Genomic DNA, 21,202 nt, shown 5'->3' with positions numbered 1-21,202 from the left:
CTATTCTGGGAAGCATGAAGATGCTTGAGGATGAACTTCATATTGCTCTGCTTACAAAGCCAGATCCAACAATGGCAAAAATACAGGACCTATATAAAGAGTGGGTGGTTTTTCAGTACCTGGAGTTCTTTTTTTCAGTATCTCAGTGGCAATTGTGGCATTGATTCAGATTTTTTTTTAGGTGGCTTGAATTTTTCCAATGTATGGATTATGCAGTAAATTTGTCAATAGTTTATAGCATTCAGAACCTCTGACAGTGTTACTCTTTTTGGTGCTCGACTAATGCATCAAAGTTTGTTGATGCTTCTGCTGTCATAGTTAGGTTGGGCATGGAGATGCTACACTTCTGCAGGAAGATAAAAGGTTTTAACAATGCCAGCCATAGTAATGAGACATCTTCACTCAATCCATTAAATAATATTTAAATATAAATAATATAACCCATTATAAAATGATGGAAAAGTTACAAAGCATATTAAATTTGAGGAAAACTTTAAATTTTCAGCAGCAAGGTCAAGTGTGTCTCCTGTAAAATACATTAAGTTCTTCTGACTTTAAAAGGGAGCTCTGCAAATTTTTAGGTGTCCTGGTTTCAGCAGGGATAGAGCTCATTTTCTTTCCATGGCAGGAGGTAAAGGTTTGACATAATTTATTCAAAAAGGACAGACACTATTTACACCCTCAGTATTAAAATAGGATGAGAAGAGAAGGGAAGGATGTGTACAGGATGTGAGGTTACCTTTGACAGTATTTCTGTTCATATCAAATTACAGTCTAAAAGTCAAGCAGAGATCTTTCAAATATACCTTTGTCTCAAATCAGAATAAAATGATAAATGTAGTAATTGGTCTTGCTGGACCATACCAAGCCCCACATTCCCTTACATTTCTCGACATGGAGAAGCAATGACACCTTTTTCCAGAATAAGAAAAAGCTACATCTAAAGTGCTTAACCCAATTTAAAGCTCCCCAGTAGGAGAGACACATGAATACCAGAAGGGAAGGGATCCAGTGGGGAGTCACTGTGATGATTGTGGGGCACGTGGTGTGCAAGGACAGACTGAGAGAGCTGGCTTTGTTTTGTCTTAAGAAATTAAAGCAGGGAGTATATTTTATTCATGTCTTCAACTCTTTGTAGTACAATATAAGGAAAATAGAGCTTTTGGAAGGATTCACAGGGATGGTACAAGAGATAACAAGCATAGGTTAAAACCAAAGGAAATTCCAATTGAATATCCAGAATATATTTGTTATTTTTTTATCATTTTATAGTCAAGTATTGGGAAAAGGTATCCAGTGAGTCTGTGGGTGACTGTCCATCTTCATCCTTGGAGATGCTCCTAAGATGACTGGGCACAGCTCTGTACAGCTTTGTCTAGCTGACTGTGCTTTTAGGAAGGGGTTGAACCAGGCGGTCCCCAGAGGTCACTGACACCCTGTGTGTGTTTCTGTGATTCTGAGAGACTCTGTCTTCCAGCAGCCAGAGCCGGTTCATTCTTGAGCACCAAAGTTATATATGTACACATCAGGACCAGGCAGATAAATTAATAATCCTTCCAGGCTATGAAGACCAACTATCTTACCCCAAAGAATTGTCTGTAATTTCTTCTACTGGGGTGTGTATTGATTAGGAAGTGAAATGTAATACTGAAATTAAAGATGATCAGTGATCCAGCCTCACTAAAAGGCAAAATGCTTGTATCATTTATATCATCACCATACCAAACTTGCAGTTAATGTTACAGAGGAAGGACTGGCTGAAAAATTTCTTTTTTCTTTTGTCTCTTCATCCTGGGAGCTGGTGCAGGTGGAGGGCTGGAGCATTTTTCCAGGAGCCCTGCTCATCTGCTGTACTTCATAGTGTCTGTCAGAAAAGAAGCCCAACTGTCCACCTTGCAGGCTGTTTAAATGTGATGGAAAACAGCACAGGCTGTCCGTTGAAGTTATTTGTTCAGTTTCTTAGGAAGGTTATACTAATTTGTATGCAGTTCGGTGTAAGCAATATATTTGCTAGGCCATGAACTTCAAAAATTGTTTTGGAATGTATCACTGTTCAAAAGAAACAGCTGGCTCTCAGGTCTTCCTACTAGTTTCATGTTTGTTGAAAAGGATTTGAATAACTTTTTGCAAGAAGCTTCTGTCTCCTGTCATGAGATAAGTTGAGAAACAGGTCTGGCACACTATGATCCTACTGTCCCCTTCTTAGACAGCCCCCCATCAAACTGAAAGCATTACTTCAGCAAGCAGTGGAAACAGAGCAGTCTGGAGTTTGCCAGCAGTTATATCACATTTAGTCTCACAGCAAAGTGTTAGGAGGCTAACAAGACAATCATACCTTGGTTTTCATTGCATCGGGTCACTTTTTTCCCTTAGTGACACTGAGAGAAGGTCAGCTACTCTGGACATGGAGAGATGGGCAATTAGAGCAACATGAACCCTCTATTGAGAAGATTTGGGAGGGAGAGGCAGTGGGAAGAAGATGATCCAGTCCTGTGTATTAGTGTGTGCTGTCAGTCATAGAGAGATAAGTGTCTGTAGCATCTGAGAAACCAGGGAATCCTGCTTGTTTGGAAGGGAAATACAATTAACTTGTTGTTCTCTGCCTGTGTGAGCAGCAATGGAAACATGCTTTAAGTGATGTACACAGGGTACAGTTTTTGATTCTTCAACTGGTATCAGCAGCCTGAATGAACAAAACTGGAAGTGAGTCAAAAGCCTGGTACAGATGCAGTGGGAATGGAGTTGAAATTTGGGACCTCCTCTCCTCTAGCAGACTTTTCTCTCTGACAGCAGGAGGGTGATACATATCCATGATGTAGGTTTGGTAGCAGTTGTATACTTCCTTTTCCATCACCTTTATTGAGAATCTGTGGGAAAGTCAAAGGGTTTGTACAATATAAAGGTAGCTGCTGGGAAACTAGCTTTGGTTTTCTTAGGGGTTGGAAATCAGCAGTGGTAGACAGAAGGGTGTTACCTTACCTCCCTCCTCATCAAAGCTTCTATGGGGTTATTTCAGGTGTAATTTATGAAAAGCTGAGCAGTAGGGGCCTCTCCACTGAACCTCTGCTGGGTTGCATCCCACTGTTTGACAAGCAGTATGCTAAAGCATTTTTCTGTACAAGGTCAGATTAATCTTTTTTTATGGAGTTTCACATGAATGCTTTGCTTTGGGATTGTTGTTTTTCCATGCATAAATCTTTATTATACCAATAGCCTACAGCCCCAGTGAACCAAACAAAACTCAATTTTATTCTTCTCAGTATTTATCACCACAGTGAGAGAACTCTGTTGAAAAGCAGCTGTGAGAGTTTCCAGCAGATGTGCTGGGGGTTTAGGTGCTGAGAGCCTTCAGGGAGTTCATGTTTGTTCCTTCTAAATTGGAATGGTATATGCCGAGCTGGGTCTGGCCCTAGATTGGGCATCATTCCCTTTGGGATGATACTGAGGATGGAAGTGATAATGACCTGTTGGAAGGTGCTGTGGACTAGAGGAGCAGGCTGTGCACGTGAGCAGGCTGTGCCTGCACTTTAGTCTGGTGAATAGCAGGATGTGCTGCAGCGTTCAGGCCTTGCTTTGCAGCCATCACAGGCTGAAACCTTGCTTGCTGCTTTCCAAGGCGTTCTTTTGGGTTCAGGTACAGCTCTTCTTTAGAAGGGGGATGACAGATGAGCTGACATGCGAGTAGATTTTACCAGGTGATTAGTGTGAAGCCTCTGTGTTGAGGTTGATCTCACTTAATTAATGTTCGTAATGAAAGATACAGCAGAGGTCTCTACTGTCTGCACACATGGGGATTCCTAATACTTGTTAGTTATCTGTGATATAGCCATGAGGCCTCTGCCAATGCTTCCAAATGTAAAAAAAGATAGAATTAGCTACTTTATACTTTTGTATAGAACCTAATTTTTTTTTCTATGGAGATAAAGGATAATCCTTATCTAGGTTTTGACTTTCTGAACAATGTACATTAGTCTTGGTTCACTCTATGGCTTCCAAGATTTGCAGTGCATGAAACCAAATTCCCAGCTTGGAGGACCCTCTCAGTCTCTGTAGGGAAAGACTTAGGCATGATACATAACCATCACTGAGAGGATTTTTATTTCCTGGTATTTCCTAAACTTTGAGTGCTTGACTCCACAATTTTATCATCTTTTTCTGATGTCAGTGTCATTCCTATTTCTCTAGTATGACCTGAGGAAGCAGGAGCACTGTCAGGATCTTGCCAGAAGGTCCAGCCTCCTTCAGCTGGGGGGCACAATGGCACAGCTGGCAAGAGCAGCTCTCTGCTCCAGTCTGAGGCTGGTAGCTTTTAGCAGAGTTGGTGTTGCAGGGGGAAATACTCCTGAGATGTGAAATTGCACTGCATTTGTCACCAATTCAGTTGAAATTTTAATTACTGTTCCTAGTATTAAGAAATAATGACATACTTGAGAAAACACCTCTTCTTGAGAAACTTCCCTCCAGACACCTTTCCTCCCCTCTTGCCAGTCTCCAGTTCATTCCCTGCACATTGTACTCAGTCATGGGGATCAGTGCAGGATGATTTCTTTTATGACCACTCTTTATTTCTTGCTCTTTTTTTTCCATGGCTCCAGCATAGAGTCCTCCCCAGGCCACCATCCTCTCAAAGGCCTCATTCCTCCTGGGTATCCATGTACACAAGTGTCTCCTGCCTGGATTGTCTGCTGCTTGTAGGTCCAGTTTCTCTAATACTTGTAGCCAGATCATATCCTAAGCCAAACAATTCCCCATCTGCTGTTAGAAATGTTCTTACTTGGGGCAGCCTTTCTCCCTGACTTCATCTGTACTCTCTCCATGAAGCTGCATGCAGAGTAGGGAGGAAAAACTTTCTTGAGGGCAGAGGGAAAACAGATCCCTAAGTTTTTTGGGGAGTCAGTTCCTGGACATACCCCATGTTCCAGGCCATGTCCTGTGAAGTGGGGCTGGAGGCTATTGACTTTAGGGAGATGGCAGAAAGGCACCACAGGAGCTGAAAAGATCTGTGGGAGGGTTTGTGGCTTGTCTGGTCGTGTGTGAGCATGTGGGTGTATGATTTGCAGGCTTTAGCTGCTGAGCCCTCTCATCTCTGTGATGTGTGAAATTCAGACTCTTGAAAGCAAATAACTTTCCCATAACATCCACTTATATAGCTGGGTAAGACAAAAGGCTGAAATTTCTGTGGCTGAAATGGAGCTGCACTGTGTCAGGTGCCTGGTCTAAACGCTGCAATATGAGAGGATTTCAAATTAAAGCACCAGAAATTTAACCTGGGAAGAATAGAATACTTTGCCCTGCTTCATTCTTAGAAGTAATTGGAATGCTATTTTTGACGTTCTTCCAAAAGCTTTTATCCTTTCGACAGAAACAAGCACAGAACATATCAGCACAGACAATTAAGGTTTGGCAAAATGATAAGCTGATGAAACTGAGGTTCTGTGGTAGGAAATGCTGATCACTGTATATAATGGGTAACAAACAGTCTTTCTCCTTTGTTCTAGAAATTGTCTCATGCGAGCCTGTCTATGCCAGGGAATTTCACAGGGAGAAAACGGTGTTCACATGCAGATTTTGGATAAGTGATGCTTTTATGGATGAGCAAAAAAGTACTCTGCAGCCAAATAGATAGAGCAAAGTGTCTGTGCATCTTTGCAAAGAGGGATGTGCTTTGTCCTGTTTCAGTTAATGCTATGCAGCAGGCTGAAATGGTAAAAAATAAGCAAGCTGCACCAAGACAGGTTTGCTAAGCCATACAGAAGGTCAGTGTTTGATGGTAATGATATGGAAATCAGCTTGGATCATGGGCATAAATGAGGTCTGTGATTCAAAACAGGGCAGTAATAGGATCCAGTATTAGGGTCAGACAGGTGTGAAAATACTGGTGATGAAAATCTGAAAATAAATAATTTAAGATTCATGGGGCAAAATGCATTGACTTCTGCAGACACAGTAATTGTACCAGGGAAGAAAAGTATTTTCCCCTTTGTGACTTTTTGCCCTCCATTCAGTCACATAAATCTGTAGGTTCAAAGGTTTGGTTTTGGCTTACCAGGCAGTGCAGAAATTCTGATAAAGGCTTAGTAGCTATTAAACTTTTATAGGTTTGCAGCCTTGTGGTTGAAGAGACAGTAATTGCGTTTTTCTCTTGGGGATGGGATTCCAATTAAACCGGTGTTGCTCAGTATTAGAATTCCACCCTTACAGGTTGGTAAGTGTGTGAATTTTGTGTTATAGGCAGCTGGACCTTTGCCCTAACCTAAAAAGTTTCCAAAATTACTCTCTCCTTTACCTATCTATGCAAAACTCAGTTTCATTTAATGCTCTGATAGCACTCACTCTGGAGTCTGCAAGTGCTGTGTTGATGCTGCTGCAGACTCATCCAGTGTGGTAACAGAAGCAGAGGATGTAGTTTCCCACAAGTGTTTGGCATTGCCAGCAGTTCCTCTCACTGAAGTCAATCAAAAAAAGAGCTGAGGGCTTTAGAGGACCTACCTGAAATCCCTAAGTTAAAAGTTTTTTATCCAGTCCTTTGTGCTTTTGACACCTGGGTTTTAGGCAGTTCCATGGCTTATGAGAAGAAAGAGAGGTGGCCCAACTTTGCTTTGATGTCTTCGGTACAAATCAGCCCCTTTCACCTGAAACTCATGGGTGATTTTGTAGCTCTCTGAAACTGCTCATAAAGCTAACTTGGTACACCTTTCACTTCCCCCTTGATCCCACAATTACCCTTGAAAGGAGCTGTGACTTTATGGCCCAGGCTACCTTCTCTTGCCATGGGAAGTTAAGCTGTGGATTTCATGGATATCATTGGATATCATCACTAATATCCAGTGGGGAAAAAAAAATAAAGAAAACCTAGCATGGGAAGACTCTTCCAGGTTTGCTGTCAAAGAGAGCACTGGCTTGCTCTTGGTGGGATTTTAGGTTGTTCTATTGGGACCAGTGCTATAAATGAGCTGTGCCTATTCCCAGACACGATGGTGTTGCCTCACTAGTCCTTGATCTGCTTTTTCAGTTGCAGCAGCTTTGTATCCTGCTTCCTGTATGACTCCCACTCCCCATTCTGCATGATCTGCTGAATGTACTTGCTGTGCACCCAGAAAAAGCTGAAATAGATGTTGATGGCTTTTGCTTTTGTTTTATCCGCTGTCCTTTCTTCTCTTGACAGTTTTTTATCATGCTGTTAATTATATTTCTGTTGGAGCTCACTGTTGTGATTCTGTTCTTCGTCTACACCGACAAGGTAAGTCAAATTCTTCATTTTTCTTTCCCCTTCAGCAAATTTATATGCCCCTTTTCCCTATAAATAAATCATGAAGCACTTGGCTTGGTATGCACATCATGCTTCTGTCTTCCTTGAGACACTCCTCTCAGAAGGAGCTCTCTCAGAATGCATAAGCAGCCTGGCAGGACTGGGCTGTCTTGCTTGCTCAAGTGTACAACTCAAGGTCACAGATACTGCCAAGTGCATCTGTCATTAACAAAAGGAAAGGAAACAAAAAACCCCACAAAAATGCCCACAAATAAACACCAAAACACCCCACAGAAAAGCAAAGAAGCCAACAAACCTTACTTAAGAGCATGTAGGAAGAGATACCCATCAGAGTGAGTTTGATTTTTAAAAATATATTTATGGTATAAGAGCCACATTGATACTGTTAAAAAGGAAGTGTCTTCAGCTCTAGTGAAGGCATAAAATCCATTATCTTTCCACACTGCTCCTTGCAGCACATGTGTACTTAGAGCCTAGTGGAAAGCCAGGGTAAATGCATGAAAGTTCAATAAACACAGCTTTTGTTTATGCCTTCACATTTATGTTTCACCATTGTTCCTTCCATTGTACAGGCAATATTGCCTACCTGAATTATCTTTATCCTTTTCTTTAAAAAAATCTTACATGAGTAAATCCAAAACAAGGGCGTAATTGAGTGCCACCTGCTTATTCAATCAAAATCATAAGTCCCTTACAATTGAAGACTGAGGGAACTTAATAATCCCAGGGAAGGTGGCAAAATTTTACCATGAATTAACATTCATCAGGTACCTGAGTGGTAAACACTTTCTTTAGGAATGGAAAGACAATAGCAAAAAATAACCCTGAAAACAACTTTGTGCTCATTAATGCATAAATTATTAATATAATTAGTAGTATATTAATGATACAAGTGATTATATATTAGTCATATCAGTGAGTGATTGTCAGATGCACTTCTGAAGGACTTTAAAGAGCTAGGTTCTATAGCATTCTGTAGCTGGAACATGGAATTAACTTGCCAGGTAATTACAGTAGAAGGGACAATTTAAAATTTCTTGTATGCATTATTGGATTCTGAATTACTTGTCAGCTCTTGGCAGAAAGATCTACACATCACACAGGAGTAAAGGCATCTACTTAATATGCAGTGGGCCTCCAAAACCCAAACACAACACTTGATTATGTTTAGAAATAAAATCAGTTAGAAAATATTATCATATCATTGTACAACAGACTTGCCTCACTGTGAATATAATGTTGAGTTTTGGTTACAGAAATAATGAGAAGTGTGAGAAAGGTGGAAGAGAGCTGTCATGAAAAGGGATTATGGAGACAACCTAGATTCAGTATGGGAAAAGAAGGAGATCCTCTGCTTAGAAGATCTTACAAAGAGTAATTATAGTAGTTTCTCAAATAACGGCAGATCTAAAATAAAGACCTGTCCTGAACACAGAAGAAATAAATGAAAACATTTCTGATTAGGTTAATAAAATAAATATTTCTTATATTCTAAGTCATTATCTGGTAGAACTCCTGTTGTTGGCTGGTGTTGAGGCTGATAGATCAGTAAATGTGTGGGTATGTAGGAAAGAAAAGAAATTAATGAAGTATTTTTATTCATAAAGCAGTCAGTGCTGCTAGGTTGACAAGTGTGTCACAGACAATGTTCCTCCTCACCCTTCAGAGGTTAAAACAGTGAAAAAGTATCAGAAGGATTCCCTCCCTCCTTCCAGCCTGTTGGTTTCCAGTGGGTTTTATTGATTGTTAATAAAGAGATCAGGAAATTAACTTTCCTCTGACTCACATACTGCAGGAGGTAGTACCCTGCAGTTGTCTGTAAGATCAAAACAGAGTCTAAAATATGGGCTCCAGTTCAAGTGCAGTTTTACTGAGTTAACAAATTGCTGGAGTCTGGGTATTGCAGATGATCAAATTTGAGGCTCTTAATGTTCCTGTATGACTTTAAATCTTATACTGAGGAAATCAATAGTTTGTGTTACACTTGCAATCCTGCCTACTGCAGAATAAATAAACCAGCAGCAGCCTAAAACTAATATTTTCATACAGCATGTTTAGAGTTTGTGTGCTGGCTTTCCTGATGTGAAAAACAATATTGCCACGTGTATGGGAAATAATGAACCCAGACAAGTCCACCACAGTAATTCAGTTAATGTAAATCCTTGGAAAATCAGTGAATGAACATTCTACGCTGACACTTGTCCATCAGAAGAAAATAAGGTTAGTTTTGTGTGCAGGAGAAAAGGACTCTGCAGATGATCCCTTTGAGCAATACCAGCCACAGGGAGGGTGTGCATCCATGTGGACACAGTGCCTGGGCTCCTGGGCAGTGAAGCAGCCTCTCTGTATCCATTGCTGGGGCTGTTGCTTTGGTGCTTCTTAGTTGCTAAAAAGCATCATGGCAAAAGTTCTTCACAGCCATTCACAGATCGTTTTTTGGCACAGGGCTTTTTTTTATTCCCTTGGTGTGGAAGAGTGTGCAGCTGTGGAGGTGAACTAGGACTCACAAAAGCCTCAACTGACCTGTTCTCAACTGTTCTCATTTGTCAGCTTGGGAGAAGCCCAAAAATTGCTTCTGCTTCTCATTCTAGTGACTTGGTGTTCTCTGAGCTTTTAAACAGCCAACTTGATCTTCTGCTCTAGGATGTCATCTTTTCTTTTCTTGACAGATAAATGATCTAATGAGATAAATGCTGCCCTGAAGTTGAAAACTCTTTCTCTGAGCTGGCTATCCAGTGTGATATTGTGAAGAGAGGGGGACTTGGAGAAAGCTCAGGAGTCCACAGTGCAGGAAGGAAAAGGGGTAGTGCCTTGTCTCATGTAACTGCACTGTAGATCTCCTTGGCAGGGCCTGAGCTCACACCTTGCTCACTATTCTTCCAACTGCCCTGATTGGTTGTGTTGCAAAATATGAATCTCGTGACTTCTGCAGAAGTGAATATGGGCTGTAATGGAATGCATTCCTATAGGATGGTTGTCAGGAAAAACCTATAGCCCTTTTATTTTATCCTGGCTATTCCCAAAGCAGCAGAGGGACTGGTTCATAGGCTGTCTTCAGCTCAATGTGAGCACCTGAGGCACCTGGAAACTCCTGTTGGCATTTGCGCACATTCCTATAACAGTTCCTAAAGTGTGGCTTTTAATTTTTTGAGGTCAGAAGACCCATCCCAAGAGATTGGGTATTGAATGGAGTTGGTGTGATTATGAGAACTAAGGCAGGTTGTTATCACTCTGAGTGCAGGTTTTTTTTCAAGCTACATTTATGCCCCCATTTGAAGCAGTCCAAACTCCAGTGACATTTCTGGAGTCATGTGGCATGGCTACCTATCTAGAGGCAGAATTTTCTCTTCAGTATGTTTTATTTTGATTCCATCGATGGAGTGCAGCATTTGGCATTTTTATATGTTTGACATTTCTATAGGAGGCTCTCTGTGTATTTATAACAGATCCACAGAGTATTGAGAGGGTTAGCCTTAATTTTATTGGGATAAGGGGAAAGAAGCAGAGCCCTATCCTGTCAGAGGTTGGATACTCATATTTCTCAACACCATATTGCATCCTGCTGGAAGGTAAATTATGCTAATAAAATGCACAGTCTTGGACGAGTTCTAACTTGTATAATCCTCCTGGTTTTAGTGTCTGTATTTATTTTTGCTGTGATGGTTCTCCTGGAAGCATAGAAAAAAGAAAAGTCCATATTTACTTTTTTGCAGCTGTAATAGGTGGGTTTTTTTCAGTAGATGTCTGCATTTTATATGATTTAGAGGCAGAGCTATGTAATACCCACAAATGAAAGAACATTACTAAACTGCCATAATGTGGGGTTGGCTTTTGTGTGTGTTGTGGTTGGTGGGGGAGGGGGGGAGGCTTAAGTTGTTGGGTTTTTGTTTTGTTTTGTTTTTCTTATTTTTAAATGTCAAACATAACATGCAACATAAGTAACATAAGTCAGGAAAAGAACAAAAGCACTGAAGAATCACTGACTATGATATTTGATTATGGGAGCAGTTACTGCTATTGGCAACTTGAAGTTAAGATGAGAATTTTCAATAAAGATTAGGCTATTAACTCACTTGGGTCCCTGTGAAAATTGCAGCCTAAATTCCATGCCTGCTTAGCTGTGCTGAAAATGGCCCACAGAGGATTGAAAATAATGGCTACTTCTGTTTTTCATGAAATGTGTGAAAAAGTTCTTGTTTTCCATGCTGCTCCAATATAGCTTTTGCTGCTATCTTATAAAAAATATAGTCTGTAGATTGAGGCATTTCTTGCTTTGTTTCTGAAAAGAAATTGAAAATTGTTTTAATTTCTGATTGTTATTTTGCCTCATCCCATACAAAGACAGCAGGTTGAAATTTAGTGGATATGATTTCAAATATAGCTCAGCCCTCACAACCTCTTACACATTTGACTTTAGAAAATGGAAAAACACAATCTCTTCCATTTGCTGCACTCATGTGCAGTTGCTCACAGAAATTATCAGATCCTGCTGAGCTGCTCACTGGTGTGAGGGAGGGATTCACAAAAACCTGATGGAATTATTCATATATAAAGTTTAGTTCAATTCTACTGCAGAAACTTGTTCTCATTGGGCTTCTGTCAAGAGAGCTTAAAAGTTTTCCATGTTTGCCTTTGACAGTGCAGCAGAAATGTCTCCTCAGGTAATGAAGTGCCTCATGTTCCCAGTCAGCACAGCCCACAGGGCTGTCCAAAATGCACACACAGGGCATGTTAACATTGCTGGAAGTGGAGAAATGGAGTCTAAAGTGAAGAGACAAGATCACCCAAACTGTATGCAGTTTAGAGATGGTCTGAACTTATTGGAAAACAACAGGCTGTGGAAAAGCCTGCAAAACTGGCAGAATGGTCACTGCACCACTGTTCAGTCAGATGACCCTTTTCTAGCAATGTTTCTCCATCAGCATTTGACTTCGCCTGCACCATCCCCTTCTCACTGCTGGAACTCTTGAGTGGTGGTGCAATTATTGGGTGCCTGTATCCTCCTTTGCCACAGTGAACAGAGCTGTTCTTGCTGCTGTGCAGGGCTGAGATAATTTCAGAACAGAATCTGTGTGGATAGCGTGTGCACTTGTCAGCATGCAGGGAAGGCTCTCTAGAGGACAAGGGCAATTTGAACTCTCTCTGGTATTTCTGTGAGGATGTGCAAGTCCTGGCATGTGTATGCAATGGTTTCTGAGCAGTCTGTGTGCTAATGCTTTATTTTCCAGTTAAAGTTCCATTTGGTTTATTTTCCAGTTAAAGTTTACGTGGTTTGTAAAAGACCTTTACAATTATCAAATCCACCAATCAAGTTCCTGGCATATACCTGCTTTCTGGCAGTGTTCTGGAATTTGGGTTTTGCAGTGAGTGCTGACATAGCTAAAAGCTGTTTTTCAGATCAACAGCAGTAGCAGTGCAGGAATCTATAGATTGCCTCCTGGATGGTGATGCACTCACTACAATTACTGCTCTGTGAGTCAGATGTTTTAGCTCTGGTCAAGTATTTTATTTCTCTAATGCAAAATAATGTTATATAAATAGTGGTATAAAGTAAGAAAAGACTGAAGTGTCTCTGTGGTTTATTTTACTTGGTAATAAGCTTAATTTGAACTAGTGTATTAGCATTTCAGTACTGGTGTCCCACAATAGGGAGTTGCAGAAATTTCATCAAAAGAATTTAATTATAGTCAATTTACTTTGGCTTCTTTTCAGCAAAGCAGTCAGGCATGGGTTTAAATCTCTCCCTGTTCAGCACATAACCTAAGTGCATGCTTGAACCCATGTGACTGATTTAATCATATGCTAAGTCTTGTTAAAGTTGATTTGCACCTTATGGGTCTTTAAAAGAAATATTGCTAGGAAAACGCTAATGACAGCAAAGAATTCTGGAGTGTGTGAAGAGGCATCACATCTTTCATTCCATAAGGAATTTAGTGAAAAATAATGAATGCTTGTTTTTAAGCATTATTGGTTAGCTTTTTCCATTTGTTCTGAACAGCTTTCCATTTAGTATCTTGAACTCCAACGCATCCCTTTAACCTTTTTTAGCAGGAGGACATGAGAGGCGTGGAATCTATTTACCTGTGCCACTGAAAAAACCAAACACACCAAAGGAAATCCCGGTAGTTTCACTAATTCATTTGTCTAAGTATGGCTGCACTGAAAGTGCACTTCCAAAATGTTATTAACAGGCTTCTTGAAGGATAGCACAGTATTGATGAAAAGAATTAAGTGCATGCTCAGAAATAGGTGTATTTAGGAACAATAGCTGCAGATAAAATGCATTAGGGCTCCCCATTGGGAGCTCTCGATCAATGGTTGATCAAGGCCTAATTGATTTCTTGAATAAAATGTTAGCAGGGGAATAGGTGCAGGGAAAGGAAAATCAAACTCTCCTAAATTAAGCTCCATGCCTAACACAAATACTCTTTGTAAAGATCAGATAATGCAGCAGCCTGCAAGCTCTTTATGCCTCCTGTCTTCCTACTTTGGCTGAGTTCAGAAATGAAGATGAAGGTGCGTGTCTCATCCTTGGCAGTATGGCTTTTTGCTCATACTGCAGAGTAAGTTCAGTGTTTTCCACAGTGTCCCACTGCACAGGAATAGTGCTTTTTTCTCAGGAGAAATCCAGTCCTGGCCTCCACCCTGGCTAACTGGGATATGAATTCCCCTATCAGTGTGGATGAATCAGACACAGCTGTTGCTGCCGTTGTGCCTGACTTAAAGCCAGCCGGATCTATTGTTTATTTCCTGACATCCCTAAATCCACCTAAGGGTTTCCTAATAAGTATTTGGTAATATATCAGTCTACAGCAGGAAGAGATGTGATTGGGCCTCCTTCTTGCTAGTTTCCAATCTTTAATTGCAGGTTAACTCATGATCTCAGGAGGATGTCAAATTATGTCTTCATTGTGGAGCACTTTTACGATGATCTGTTTCCCACACCTCAAGTTTCAGGTTTCATAGTAGACAAAATATAAGTGGTGCGGGTCTTCAACCAGCCTTTCCCAAGGAAGACCCTGGCATACAGTAGTGCTGGTTTTTAAATACTTTGTACATGTGTGTGCTTTTCATCAATCCCTTAAAGGGCATTACAATTGGTGAGTAGTTCAGTTCTGCTTTTGCTGCCTGGGAGAAGTGATGTTAGAGGCCAAATCCTGAGGCTGCAGTGTATCCTGGGGAATGTGTAGTGCTCCCATGTCTGAATTAGTGGAATGGGACCTTACTGTTCCACAAGACAGGTTTTTACTCAGTTTTGACTCACATGTGGTCACAGAAGAATTTCAGCATCTGGATGGATGTGGAACTGAGTGCACACTAGTGTGGAGTACTGACAGAGTTGGAGTGAGCAGCACCGGGTTACACACACCTCATCAACATCAGCTGTAGCTGGTGACTGAGCCCAGCTTGCTTCTCTTCTGGCACTGGTTTTATACAATTTTATTTGACAAAGGGAAGAATAGCAGAAGGAGAAAGGAATGGTTTAGAAAGGTGATAAAATAAATAATTAAGGCAGCTTTAGATGTTTAAATACAGGCCACATCAAATGCTGAGGGATGACTGAGGTAGTATATTGAAACAGACAGCACATTTTTTATTCATTCTATGAACATTTTTGATGTGTCACAATGTATATCAGGCAACATTAGAAAATGACAGTAAACTAAATGCTTAACATTTTTTACATACTAGAAAAAGAGAGGGGAAGATGACTTTTTGTGTTATCAGACTGTAAGCAGGCCAATCGCATATAGTCCTTGTCTTGGATTTGTCAGCTGCAGTTGAAGAGTGATGAGCTAGGTTGACCACTTTATTAGGCATAATTTGCAGCTGAGGTTTCTTCAACTCCTTCCTTTGATTTAACTCAGCAGTGCTAGGCAGTGAACTAGTTCAGACTGGGATCTGTTGATCAGCAGCTCCAAACCATTACCATTTGTGGGTTCTCTTAAGGCTGGAGTGTGTTGACTTCAAGGCCACAGATCATGCTCAGGGACTTTGTATTGCCCAAAATCCCTGATACGTCCAAGGCTTCTCATTGGAAATATCACTGCACTGCAAGGTGGAGTAGTCTTTTCCACTGATAATTTTGTGGGTTGAATTCTTGCTGTGAAGTTCAGGCATGAGGAAAGAGGTTTAGCAACTTTCTGGGCACCAGCCATTGTAACTTTTGAAATCTCTTCCCCAGACTTACAAAACCAGCATAATCAATAGTGATTACCAATCAATGGTCATTGATGCCTGCTTGCTGAAATCATGTTTAATATGAACTAATAATCTTTAATCATTTGGGATCTTGGGCTCCCTGAATCTGTGTGCAGCAAAATCCTGATTGACTTGACAGTAGGAAGTGACTGAGCTGGAAGATGGAGTAGATTTTGTGTAAAGGGATATGTCTTGACAGGGAGCAGAGTAAGAGCTTTTTTTTATATTTTCTGAGTGCACACATTTCTTACTTGACATGTAGAGTGCCTCTGATAATTTGGATGATGGTAATATAAAACAATTCTGCTGCAGTGTCCTGGCATTAGCAATGAGTGAGGCTTGTGCAAAAATTGTTTTAACCATGGCACAATCCTAATTCACTTTATTGTACTGCAGTCATTTTGTGTACCCTCTTCAATGCCTTTAAATTGCAGGGAAGGCATCCCTGAGAAAAGAGAATTTTCAGAGAGGCTGTTCTTGTCAAAACCCAAATACTCCCCTGCTCCTGCTACTAATTGTCTTTGATACAATTTCTTAATGAGTTGATTTCTGTGGTAGCTTATGGAATTATTATTCAACAGTATATGTTTTTATTTTCGTGCTTTCTCCATTTTGCACTTTACTGCCATAATCCAAGGGTGATGTTGTTCTCCCAGACGTTCTTGCCATCTGCACCTTGCCTCGGAACCACAGGAAAGCAGAACAATACAGGTCATCTGGTCATCTCCTTCAGCAGTGCTGATGTTGCCTCTGTGGACAAAGTCCTAACCTCAGCATTTAGGAAACCTTTTCAGAGGTCACCTTGAAGGGCATATTGAAGTGCAAACTGAATTGCATGTTAAATTGGTAAATTATGTAAATGAAGCAAAATGGAAAAGATACAAAAGACCATTGAAGATATTTGAGGAACTACTAAAAGTCTTTATCCAGAGAGATAATGAAAGCAAAAATCACAAAGCATGTAAGATTTTGATTAAGAACCAGATGTTTGTCAGATTTATCACACAAGACATCTAGTTTTTCTTTTAAAAATTCAGGACCAAAGGATTTGCAACAAGATTTGAATTAATCAAAATGGTTGCAGGGATATTTAAGAGCTGTGAGTAGAATCAACATTACTCTCTTTGCAACAAGCATGCCCAAGGAAACGTCCTGTAGATTTCTTTTAGGTCCACCTTTTTCTCTATGAATGGGAAACGCATTGTAGTTGGCACAAAAGCAGCTGGATCTGTGCAAACAAAGAGAAGAAATGTTTTCTTCAAGGTTGGTCAGCTTGGGAGGAGAAAAAAAAGGAAAAAATCTTTTTTTTTGAGGACTGTGAAGAAAATGGGGAGAATATACTGCTTGTACAGTCGTCGTCCCGTCCCCCCCCCCCCTTGAAGTGGGACTGATATTTAAGTAAATGTCAGCAGAGTGCCCTTGCTGCTGCCACCACTGCAGGTGACCATTCAGCAGCCAGGTGTGGCTTCCCGGGGCTGGGTGTTCTGCTGGAAGCCTGGTTGGTGCTGGCTTTGACACTGATTTATGTACAGATGGCAGGGGCAGCTCTTTCATACTGACTCTTATCACTGAGAGCTGTGAGGATTGCTTCTCCCACTGCCTGCCCTAAGTGTTCTCTCTTTCAGCTCTGTTCATGGAGGTGTCAGTTTGCATGTGACAGCTGCAGTGAGGGGTGATTAGATGAGTAAGACGAGGACACTGGAACTGCTGCTGGATATCACAGTTTTGCCATATCCATTTAAAGCCTTTTAGGAGTTAATCTGCACGGTGCAGTATCAGCACAGAATGAATGCACAAGTCACCACTTTGTGTATGGTAAAATCCTGCCCTAAGTAAAGTCAGTGGGAGCTGCCTGTTTTCTTTCATGAAGCTATTTTCCTCAACTTTAGTATTTTTAAATCCCTTTCCCACTTCCCTAGTTAGTGATCCAAATAATGCTCACTTGAGTGTGTGGAATGATGTATTCCAGTGCTGTAGGAGATCCCACTGCCTGGCAGCTGCAATGATCAGGGAGTTTTGTTCTCAAACATAATGTCTTAATCTTGTGATGCAGAATATGTGGGATGCTGTTGTCTGCTAAGAAATTGGTTGAATTTTGGCTACAGAAAGATTACACATTTCCAAAAGAAATTGAATTAATGAAAGATACATTCTTCTGGATGTTGATTTCCTAATCTCTGCTGTGGAAACTTGGCTTTTCTGTGCATGTTCTCGATGACTGTGCAGCATCCATGCTAGGGTAGGGAACTGCAGAATTGTTTTGTTTAGGAGGGACTTCTTGAGATGTGGTAGTCCAAGCCCCTCTTCAAGCAGGGACAGTGAGAACAGGCTGTCCAGGGCTGTGTCCAGTTGGGTTTTGACTATCTCAACAGCTGGAGGCTCCACAGTCTCTCTAGGCAACCTGTTGCAGTGTTGGACAACTCTCACAGTGACCTTGTTTGCTGCAAGAATGCATTTCTGGCTCATGGTCAACTTAATGTCCACAAATTCCCCAAGGTCTTTCTCTGCAGAGCTACAGGTGTCAAAAGCTGTATAAAGGTGAGGGAAACAACATCCACTGCTCCCCCCTCACCCACAGAGCTGGTTGCCATATTTTGGAAAACCGTCACATTAGTTAAGCATGATTTACCCTTTGTAAACCATTCTGACTGCTCCCAGTTGTCTTGCTGTCCTTCAGGAGTTCAGAGAGGGTTTCCAGGATTGGTTGCTCTATCCCCTTCCCGGGGAGGGAGGTCAGAATTCCAAGCCTGTAACTCCTGGATCTTCTTGATTGCCCTTGTTGAAGATAGGAGTGGTATTTGCTCTCTTCCAATGTTCAAGAACTCTCCAGCCTCTCGTGGGGCAGAGTCCTCTCTTGTCGTGTATGATATTGGCATTTCTTGTTCAGAACTTCCCATCATTGCGCTGGCAAAACAACATCCCAAGTGGTAGTGCCTGCCAGGGCACTGCATATTCTGGAGCAGATGAAATATTTATCTGTTAACACTCCCATTTCAGCCTTTTTGTCTCATTCTGGGTATTAATTTTGGGCATCTGCTGCAACTAGTTATCACTTTTCACAGAAATTATGGAAATTGAGTGTATCTGAAATCTGCATATCTACCAACCATTTGACTTCATTTTTTTGGTTTTATGGTAATTTGTTGAAGGCATATAATGGCAAAAGCTTTCCAATAACAAAATGCTCCCACTGGTGCATACCATAAGTTTGATGTGATTAAACAAAAGGAGAACATTTGAGTTAAAATTGAACATGCGACTTCAAGCTTTTCCTCAGTGATACTTACTGAAATGACTGCTTTTCCAATTAGGCTTTGACTGTCAATTACTTGGAATTACTCTTTTAAAAAAGCTTTGAATTCCTAGAATATGCTTGATATCAAACTGCTAAGGGGGCAGCAGGGAGAGACTTCATTCCATATCAAGCTGGAATTTTTGAGGATTTAATATATGCTTTTTCCACATGCTTGTTTATTAGATTTTGTGATTGGTTATATTTATTTTTTTTATTCATCTTTAAGTATCAGCTAGTGTTATGTATGGTAAAATGGAGAATTTGGATTTTTGCTTTCCCATAATTGATGGGACCATGCAAATTCCATAGGGGTTGGATTCTGGAATCCTCGGGTTCCTTGCTCCTGATCCAAGGCAGCTCCTAACACAGTCCTCAGGCACCTCAGAACTGTCAACATTACTCTTCTCATGTCAACATGCTCTTGGAAGAGATTGGATCAGGCTCTGAGATGGTCAGCTCTATTCCCTGCTTGATCTAGAAATAGGTACAATAGACTTTTCTGATCCAAAGGCATTCCTCTACCCATTCCAGGCATGTTTTGAGCAATGTGCTGCTGGAGTAGCTGGCCAATTGGAGTAAACCTGTTTGCTGTGTGCCTGGGGCAGCTTTATTCTTCCCTGAGAGGCTGGAGTGACACTCTCAAGTGACCTGTGGTATGTCCTGCTGTGAATTTGCCTGTGTGTGGTCCCTGCTATATTCTGTGTATCAGCTAGATCCAACAGCCAGGTTTGGAGGTGGACATATGAACCTTTTTCACATGTGTTTATGAAGCAGTTTCAGTGCAGATTAATAACATATTTTATATCCCAGACTGTGTGTGGAGCTTTTTTCTGGCCTCAGCAGGATGCCATGCAGTGGTATAGTCTGTAAGGGTCACTTGCTAAGTCCTCATCTATTCCACAGCTTTTATGTTTAGAGTTGATACATCTCATTAATATTTTTTCCCTTTTTTTAATAGCACATTAAATTCAAGGATTCCAGTATTACTTTTTCTAAGTATTTTGCCATAAAAACTCTTCTAGGGAAGATTAATTTATCAGAGAAGTGTTGAGTAGTCCTGTTCTATATAGATTTTCTTTTGAAAAGTGGCACATTTAGGGACTGAGAAACAGAGCTGATGAGATGCAGTATTTGAAGCATATTTCTTCAGTCATAGAATTATTCTCTTTCTCCTTAAAGACTGTTTGCCTTGTTCAGCTTAGCACCATGAATCCACAATTTAAATAGTGTGAATTAAGAGGATCAATTTTCTGATCTCTGAAGGCTTGCAATGTCCTGGCTGCTCTAACCTTCCAAGAGAAGAGGACACTGAGAGGTCGCCATGTCAATTCTGGCTTGCCCACCACTTCACCTTCAGTCCTTGAAACAATTTCCCAGTGGGAATTTTAGGTTGCACGCTGATAACTTTTGTTCTGATTGAACAAATTAAAGTGGAGTCAAGAAAGCAAGCATTTGACACTTGTTACAGAGGTTGTTTTTAAGCAATTTCTAGGTGCTCTTTGAAGTGGTGGTGGAGTCTGATAAAGAGAAAAATTAGTGCTAAAGGTAAATTATATTTGGCAGATGCTTAAGTACATCCTGTGTAATAAAAATGTGGTTTTAAGCTGAGAGTGATTTGGGTGTCTCTCCCTTGTTGACCTGCTTGGAGATAATTCAGAGTAGCTTTAATTTTGAGATTTCCTGAAAGAGAGTTCCTGCTGGTATGTGGAGTGCCCAGAATCCCTCTCATGTCTGCAAGTCATCTCTGAGGTGCAGTGACCCTGAACAGCAGCACAGTGGTGGCACGTGCTTCAGGGCACTGCCCACTGCAGCAACTTGCTTCACAAGGGAAGAATTCCCTGGGTAAGAATGAATCTTAACATTCTCTTTTTTGTGTCCTGTGACCACAATGCTGAGCCTCTCATATTCCCCTTGGAATAGGGTTGTACATGGAGGGTTAAAATGCCTTCATGTTATTAAGCGTGTAGGTTTGGATCCCTTCCTTTGTTTTATCAGGAACTGCCAGCTTACCTGGTCATCCATTTCAAGGTGAAATGGAAGAATAAATTAAACAAGGCTTTTATCTCAGCAGATTTTTATAAGAGTGAGTGGGGAATGGAAGATGGATTGCATTTTATGAAGTAGGAAATGAAATTGTCTTTCCACTCTCTAACTTAAAAATCCAAGAAAACTCAGGAAAAGCTCATTGCCTTCTGGATGTACCAGTATCCCTCCTCAAACCTGGATTGTCTCAGAATGTACAGGAAGGGCTTTAGGATTTAGGAAGGGTGGCAGTATAGGTCTTTTCCTGCAAATAAAGCTATTTCTCATAAGTGTACTCAGCACCTGCAAGTGAGTTGGTTGCTCTGCACCAGATTGACCCTGCAGTGCTCTGTGGCTCCACCTCACCCACCCGGGCTTCATTAATGGTCCTGGTGAGGGATGAGTCCCCCCCT

General features: G+C 40.9%; 1 protein-coding gene across 8 annotated transcripts in view; it reads left to right on the top strand.

Moving 5' to 3' along the window:
* TSPAN4 (tetraspanin 4) overlaps positions 1-21,202 on the top strand; it is a 415,376-nt gene that overhangs the window by 359,776 nt on the left and 34,398 nt on the right. For all 8 annotated transcript variants that reach the window (XM_038139117.1, XM_038139111.1, XM_038139116.1 and 5 more), the window contains one exon: positions 7,166-7,240. In XM_038139117.1, coding sequence (XP_037995045.1) covers positions 7,166-7,240 — 75 coding nt within the window. The remainder of the gene's footprint in view (positions 1-7,165; positions 7,241-21,202) is intronic.

The sequence above is a fragment of the Motacilla alba genome, chromosome 5 (genome assembly GCF_015832195.1).
Source record: "Motacilla alba alba isolate MOTALB_02 chromosome 5, Motacilla_alba_V1.0_pri, whole genome shotgun sequence".
NCBI lineage: Eukaryota > Metazoa > Chordata > Aves > Passeriformes > Motacillidae > Motacilla > Motacilla alba.
This window is presented reverse-complemented; position numbering and strand designations above follow the sequence as displayed.